The sequence below is a fragment of the Athene cunicularia genome, assembly GCF_003259725.1.
Source record: "Athene cunicularia isolate RWA chromosome 4 unlocalized genomic scaffold, athCun1 chr4_part3, whole genome shotgun sequence".
NCBI classification, from domain to species: domain Eukaryota; kingdom Metazoa; phylum Chordata; class Aves; order Strigiformes; family Strigidae; genus Athene; species Athene cunicularia.
In genome coordinates, this window is record NW_020799100.1 from 4,508,978 (window position 1) to 4,517,151 (window position 8,174).

The following is an 8,174-nucleotide window of genomic DNA, read 5'->3' on the forward strand; positions in this document are numbered from 1 at the left end:
GCCTTCAAAACTTCAGGGGGGGGGGGGGGGGGAGATATAAACATGCTAAGTAGGCAAGTTATTTCAGAACAAGGGAAAAGCTAGCATGCCACACACAACCTCCAACATTTCAGATTCCATAATTCTTTTTCACCCTTTCTGAAAGTCTACAGTTTTGCATCATCTTTAAGCAGAGTGAAATCAGGCACCTGGAGTTTTGTCAGTAATCTTTCACTTTGTCCAGAGAGCACCTCGTGCAACCAACAACGCATCTGCCCTGGCACAGCCACAGCTTTGTCTCCCCAGGAACCAGCACAGCTCACCCCACCACTCGGGTATACCCACAAACAGTCCTTGGTTTTGGGGGTATCAGAAATCCCTTTCAACAATATTTTAACCTAAAATCCAACCAACACTAAATCCTCCTTAGGACTCAACTGGGGTTTTAATATTGAAGAAAAACAGTTTCACAGGATTCACTGGAAAGGAAAGGTAAGGAAACAGTATAGTAACTCTACCTGAAAGTTAAACATTATCTTTCCCTGTGTAGAAAGGGGTTTTCTGACAGGCTAGCCACAGCTAGGTCACTGGAAGTTGTTTAATATCACAGTGGCAGAGTGAGACCAGATAAACAAAGAAATTTTTGTCATTAAAAAAAATAAAAAATCACTATTTTTCATTTTACAAAGGAATTAAACAGCAATCCAGGAGTCACCAATGAACTGTTTTCGCTGAATGTTTTAAGATGACTGAGAAATAAAGGATGCAGTTATTAACAGATTAAAGGCTGCAGGCATTCTGCTACTCAGCTGAGTAAGTTCTGCCAGAGAACTACTACAGGATGAAGGATTTTCTTTTTAAAGTGCTTGCATGATCTTGCAGAGAAGCCTTCAGAGAATGCAGTCATACAAGAACTGTTCAAAGTGCCACAGCAATAACCTATCACATCCCCTTTCTGCAGCTATAGAAAGCTCCAGCTGACCACCATGTAAGCCACATGCTCAGAAAAAGCAGAATGGAAGAAATTACTTTTGATTTTGATTGCTTCACATACAAAAGGAGCAGCAAAAAGCAGACTTCAGAGTTTGAATTGTAAAGGAAAGGATAGGCTCTCCTTAACCACAGCAGAATTACTACCTGAAGACTCTTTAGGGAGATGAAATACAAACCCTGCTCTTGGTCAGATGGTGGCTGGATCTTTTATCTACATGATACAGTGCTTGCAGTACAGAAGATCAGCACTAGCTGTGCCTTCAACCTTAGCCAAAGGAGTGAGTAGCACTCCCCTGGCATCCCTCCAACATCAGCAAAAAGGCATTAGGGGATCAAGCCATCTCCTGTACTTTAACATGAAAGACACTGTCAGTTGATTCGCCAACAATTTCCTACCAGATTAGCACACCTGGCTCTTCAGGCACATAAGAAGAATATTTGATATACTGTCTTTCAGGTTTTGGGAAAAAAAAAAAAAAGTAAGACCTAACAGTGACTACCACTTACCTCATCTTCTTGAAATAGGAAGAAATAGGGGATTTTTGGTGGTTATCAAACAGGTTGGTGCAAGTTTACTGTTATCTGCTACAGTAGAAGGGAAGATAAAACTAACAGCACACATAGACTGACCCAATATTCCGGACATGATGCAATTCATCCCGACTGAAAGGCCAGCACTGCACACAAAAGCCATTGTGTCTGGGCTCCATACCACACCAAGGACACAAGGGCTGTACACGCAAGGGCTACGCGCGCCCTCGGAGCTGGGCTATGAAACCAGACACCTGCACGCCAGCTCTGCTCCCATCAATGGTACAATGTTGACAAAAATCTAACGATTGCTCTCATCCACGTGCACAAGGCCAAGTCTTATCAGGAACGCAGATCTGACCGAGCAGCGCCTATCCTGGCACTCACCCTCCAGCCCAGACACTGTCAGAGGAAACGTCATCCTCGTGCCTTTATTGCCCTGTGATAAGCTCTCCCCTTTGCAAGAGGGGAGGGTGGCTGAACTCATAGTTCCAGGAGCAATTTAAGCCTAGATAAACTGACACATAGGTAGGCTTGTCCCTCCCCGTTCTTCTGCTCTGCATCCTCTCCACCCCAAAACATTACTTGGCATCAAGATAAAAGAATTGCTCACTTCCAAGCTACCTTGCAGTTATTTAAAGCAATAGCTCCTTATGACCCCAGCCTTCTGATTGAACTGTCTTGCTCACACTACCACCTAAGCTTAATGAAATCTACTTTCAGCTTGCTTTACTTGGCAGCTGGCACTATGCCGGATCTCTTCCTTTTCAACATACAAGTCTTTCAAGAGTACAAAGGTAAACATTCAACAGCAAGACCCTTGAAAAAGTTGCAAAAATTGGCAGGAGTACTCTGGAGAAGGAAGCAATAGTCAGAGCTTTAAAAAGAAAATGTTTTAAAAAAAAAAAAAGAGTGGGGAGAAGGACCATCACAGCACCTTCAAAGATCTTCAGCATGGTGAGGACAGAAGAGAGCGAAGAAAAGAAGCCCCCTGCTAACTGGTGGTTGTGCTACACAAAAACACCTGTTTTGGAGAATTCATGCCCACAGCAGTCTTTGCCTGGAAACACATACCCCCATATCCTCCTCCCCAACACTGCATCTGTTAATGGGACTACGCTGCTTGGGAACTACCACCCATGTTTGTTTAGGGAGACTCTTTGGTGAGGTTGGCCTCCAGACCAGCCACCGAACAGTTACTGTGGATAAGGAATATTTCCACACTAGGAACTGTGGGGAAACTTTTACTAAACAGGCTGGGTGTCTAAGGAGCACATCAAGACCAAATGTACTTTTACACGACATGAGTTTCCACGGGCCCCCAGAGGATACTGGAGGTGGAAAGCAACCTACATTCTATTTAGTTTAAATAGTGTTAAAAGTTACTATTTGCCAAGTGAATCCAACAATTACCAGCCTGCCCACACCCCTCCTCCCCCCAAGCCTTTAAGACTTATGTAAATGCTGCCAGGCCCTAAATCTTAGAACCTTTAGAACATGAAATCATCCTTTAAAACAGCAGCCAAGACAGTACGCTTAAGGGCACCGAGATGAATGAGCTCTGTAGGACAGCTCTCTTTACATGCTATTTGGTCAATGGCACTTGCAAGAGTAAAGTATCATCTTTCAATCTAGCAAACAGCATCTAAAATCGTCTGGAGAGACAGCAACCAATATTCCCTAATGAAAACTGTTCGGTGAATTTACTCAACAGCTTTCAGCAGTTTTGATTTAGTGAATGCACCGCTCACCCTCTTCAGATGAGATTGAGCTCCCAGCTAATACCCCTTGCTCTCAACATACCAGTAACAGCTAAGTGCCCACTGGAAACAAGCAAGTTTGAAAAAGGTAATGATAAATTAATGTAAGCCAGCACAGTGTAAGCCAGAAGGCATCTGTCTGCAGAAAGACGACAGGTCACGTTTGATACAGTGGGGAACAGTGCTGAGCCTGACCGCTGTTTGCTCACTGACACATTCAAGGCTGCAGGCAAACAAGCACCGTCATTGTTTCAGGGCCATATGTCACACAAGGAAGCCTCTGCTACCACAGCTGTCACTCAGGATTTTAATTCATCCTTTCACATTTCAGCAGCGCAGTTAACCCGAAGAGCAAGGGCACGTCACAGACTGTTCCAGGCTATCTAAGGGCTGGTGCCTACCCTGCAGTTTTCCATGGCCCAGAGGTACCTAAAGGAGACCCAAAGGAGCAAGGGCAGGGATCAGCAGCTGTCAGTAGCACTGCTCAGCCTGTGCCGCTTCTCAGTGCCCTTCATGCTTGCTCACACGCCTCTGTGCTGTGGGCAACCCCAGGTCACTATGGCACCCCCCATACCCTGCAGGTGGGAGATCAGGGTTACCAGCCACACTGAGCACCACAGTCAGTTGCCCAAATGCCACTATAGCTGTGACATAAATTTCCTGTAAACCAGGAAGCCAGGATAACTGAACACAAAGTTGCAGCACGTACACATCAAATAGCTATTCTCAGATCCAAAGAGCAACCAACTCCAGGCAGTACAGACTGCAAATATGATCCCAGGCACAGCAGGTCCATTCAAGTTCCTTCTCAGTAAGGAGCTGGTGGTAGGAAGGACTAAATAACCTTCAGAAGCTCACCCGGAGAGGGAACACGGGAGAGCCAGTGTCATTAATTAGACCTCGCATCCTCATTCCTCACCTCGATGTACTCAGCACAAGTCTTCAACCACTGCAAAGGAGATGTGCACTATTTGTTTACACAACATTTACAAAGCCTCAGCACAGCCTGCCTTGGGATTACTATTCTGTCTCAGTCTCGAACAGGAACAGTTTCACAGGTCACATCAGCCTTTTAATATCATGGGAAAGTTTTAGCTTGTTTCTAAAGATCATGCCCCACACAAAGTTCGAGAATAACACAATTATACACTTTTGCCATACACCATTTCCTCTAAGCATATGGAAATTAGCCTTCACCTCAGTGAAATTCCTGCAGAACTAGTTGAGTGGCAGTGCTACATACTTAACCTTTCCTTCCCCTTTCACCCACTGGTGCAAGTTTACACTTGAACCCCATCTTCTTAGCCTGAGACACACTGTTTTAGCCAGAATTATTTAGCTGTGTTCCCCCAGAATAAGCCATCTGCAGATCAGGTGATGTGCTTCTCAAGACTAGAGTTACACACCAAGAGAGAAACCAAAGAAAATCATCACAATGGCTTTCTGACCTGCAAAGAATCCTTCTTTACAAGCTTCAAAGAAATACATAACACTGAAAACCACTTTCCATGGTTACCACCATACACTGACACCAAAGCCACCTAACAGCCTGGTTCTATCTTAAGTCAAGGTCCACCTTTAAAACAAACCAACTCATCGTGCACTTTTTCCCCACATGCTGCTGTTTTTCTCCAATCAAATATCTTTTTCAGAAGGTCAATATAGATTACAGAGAGGTGCAATTATAAGCACACAGAACTGTACTTTGAAACCCTGCTCAGCCTGCCACAGAGCAGTACCATCTTCTTAAAATGAGCACAATTAAAACTCAAGTTTGCTAATTGATACGGTTTTGTGCTTATACAAGTACAAAGTAAATATTACTTTGGACTCCATTAAATCCTTGACATTCTATGTGTTAGAAAGGATTAGGCAGGATTTGATCATATCTGATTTGGCTATTTATTGCCTTCTGTTGTTTTCATTGCCAGGGTGGTTTGATTTTTGGTCTTTTTTTAAAAAAAAAAGTTGGCACACCAAAAAGTTTCCACGCAGTACACTGATATAAGCAATAAAGAATTCAGACTAAACATGATGATTATAAGAACTCTCTGGAAGCTGGATGACTAGAACAAACACTGCTGTCAAATACAGGCACATTTAAGTCTCTAAACAAGAAAGTTGCTTCAAAAGCCAAGCTTACCAACCCCCAAAAGGCACACTATACTTTTAGATAAGCTTATGCTAATTACTTTGTGTTCTGTTGCTACCAAAGTTCTGAGAAGAAAAGAATGTTGTGCCATACGTTTTATTAAAGCCCACCCACGGGCATCTTCCTTCTCTGCAAAGGAGATGACAGCTCCCTCCCGTGCCCCACCGCAGAGAGGGGAGCCCTGGGCTCGGCTGCAGCCTGGGCAGGAGATGCTAGTCCAGGCATGTCAGGAGATGGGAAAGCCCTCAGGCTTAGCTCGCCCTTGCCCCAGCAAAGCCACCTCCCATTACATCCCCCTGCCTCAGCTTGGAGGAAGTGCTCAGCCTTGTCTGGTTTCACTTGACAGCATATGATGGCCCAGTTAAAGCAGAAATGAAGGCAATTAGGAAACCCTGACTGGGAAGTCACCATTAGCACAGCTACAGCCGTTACAGCAGTGGCAGGAGTCGCAGCTGCACAAAAAACCTTCTTCTTTACTGAGCAGGGCTACATTCACCAGTGCCACCACTGGAGGCCAGAAGAGGAGACCCATACCAAACCGCAGTTCAGCACAGGACAGTATGACCAGTTCTTAACTCTTAAGTTTGAGCTCAGCCTACAGCACTATACCAGGAATATCCTGCACTTGGCAAAATGAATGAGGCTGATTACTTGTAGCTTGCTTCCTCTTGGCTGTGCTGTGGTGAGCGTTGGCTCCCCGCAGGGGTACAGGGCAGGGGTGGCCCAAGCACAACGTGCCACCAGGGCCCCTGAGCAGAAGGATGAGCATTGCTGTTGGAAGAGGCAAGAACAGGGACACTCGGGTCCAGAGAGGAAGAAAAGGGAGGGTGGAACAGGAGATAAAGTGAGGAACTAAAACAAGGACAAGGAATAAAGCAACAGCAGCAAGCTTGGCCCAGTAATTGTGCTAGGACATGGCGAGGAGAAGTCATGCAGATGAAATAAGCCGTTTGACAGAAACTGTCTTCTCCAAGAAGTCCTTGTCCTGTTTGTCTACAGTTCAGCTAGGAAATTTCAACATGCCCTCGAGCCCGTAACCCATCATGCAGGATAATCAGGACAGCTAGAGCCACTCTGACATAAATCCCTTAGCAGAAAGCTTAAGGCCAGCATGGGAAAGGAGGGAGCTCCTCTTGGGGCAGGCCCTGCAGAGAGCAGATGGCTCATTTCAAGAGACGGCTCCGAGCAAGATTAAGATGGTGTAGGTCTCCCAGCAGCCAGGATGGAGGAGGGGGCACAGACACCTTCCCCTCAAGAACAGGTTCAGCAGTGCCAAAGGAGCTCCTCGGAGAGCTGCAGGATGAGGCAGGCACACTGTGCACAGTGCTGCAGGCAGGGATGTTACTGCCAGTTCAGCAGGAGGAACTCACCCAGCGATAGCCAGATCTCAGTAGCCTCTGTCAGCAGATGATTTGATTACATAAGAAAGCTCTGCCTCAAAGGCCAGAGCCCATCCAGATGTTACATCTTAAATTCTTAAAAGCAGAGTACAGGCAGTCATACAGCTCATTAAGACTGCACTCAACCAACCTCCAGAGGCAGCTACTGTTTCCTCATCTCACCAGAACGCTTACCTCGGCCGCTAACAGACAGAAATCCTCCCCACCCCTTCTAAGAGAGGTGCTGCAAGGGCATAATTATTTTTCAATCCAGTCAAAGCTTTAAGACTTACTATTCATTCTCACTGCAGCATTTCTCTCCAGAAGATGTGGCTCCCCAAAGCAGTGCCACTTTGCAGAATACCAGCACACCCGTGAGGTGTGTGTGCATCAGGACAGAGCCCCCCGAGCCAGCCCACCCTGCCCCTCCACAGACTTGTGCTGTCACCAGGAGGCAGTTGCACAGCTCTCAGCCCAGGGCTGTTTCTCAGGAAACACTAGCCTGAAATACAGTCAAAACTCAGTCTTCATTTGAAAGATAGGCAGTTCAGAAAAAAAACCCAAACAAAAACCAACACCACTGCTGGCAAGTAAGAGGTTTTCTATAGCAACAGAAGAGAGGCTCTGTCATCAGCCTCTGCGAAATGGAAACAACTTTTAACGGGCTTTAGCTACTCGCACTGGAAATAGCATTTTGCTGGTGAAAAGTTACCTGTGGAAGAGCCTCACACTCTGCCTAGTTCTGAGCTGGTTAGCACGAAGGAGATTGGGATAAACTGTGTCTGGGTGAAGAAACCCACCCTAATTCAGGGCCCAAATCTACCCCACAGACTTTAAATTAAACCTCCAGCATCCGTCAACTCCGGGCAGCTACCGGGACATGCCAGAAATCCAAGGAAGCCGGAGGCACCGTTCCCACCTTGGGCCCCGCACACCTGCGGCCAGAGCCCAGCCCACCCAGGCCAGCAAGCTCAGGCAGCCGCCTGCCCGCCCTCAGCCACCAGACACCGTCACTCATTAATCAGAGAATTCAACAACAGCAGCGCCTCGGACGGGACCGGCTAGTCCAGGCAGAAACTCTTCTCCTGCAGAAGACAGGACAAAATTCCAGTCTCTCACCGAGCAGCCACCTTCAAGCGGAATCCGCGGGGAGGTTAAACCCACGGCGCGCCCCGGCCCCGAGGGGAGGGCAGGGCAGGGCAGGGCCCCCCCTCCGCTCCGCTCCCCGCGGCCGCTCACCGTGGTGGGACATGGGCAGCACCTCGTTGCCGGTCCCGCGGTAGTTGTAGATGACGGCGGCGGAGGCGCCGCGCTCGGTGGCCAGACGGATCTTGTCGGCGAAGGAGCAGCCGCCGCCTCGCTGGATGAGGGCGAGCCATG

The 8,174-nt window shown here is 47.2% G+C and overlaps 1 protein-coding gene across 1 annotated transcript in view; it reads right to left on the reverse strand.

Annotated features, from left to right (window-relative positions):
- The window catches only part of RNF128 (ring finger protein 128, E3 ubiquitin protein ligase), a 41,706-nt gene that overhangs the window by 20,295 nt on the left and 13,237 nt on the right, over positions 1–8,174 (reverse strand). The window contains exon 3 of the mRNA XM_026848847.1: positions 8,034–8,173. Coding sequence (XP_026704648.1) covers positions 8,034–8,173 — 140 coding nt within the window. The remainder of the gene's footprint in view (positions 1–8,033; position 8,174) is intronic.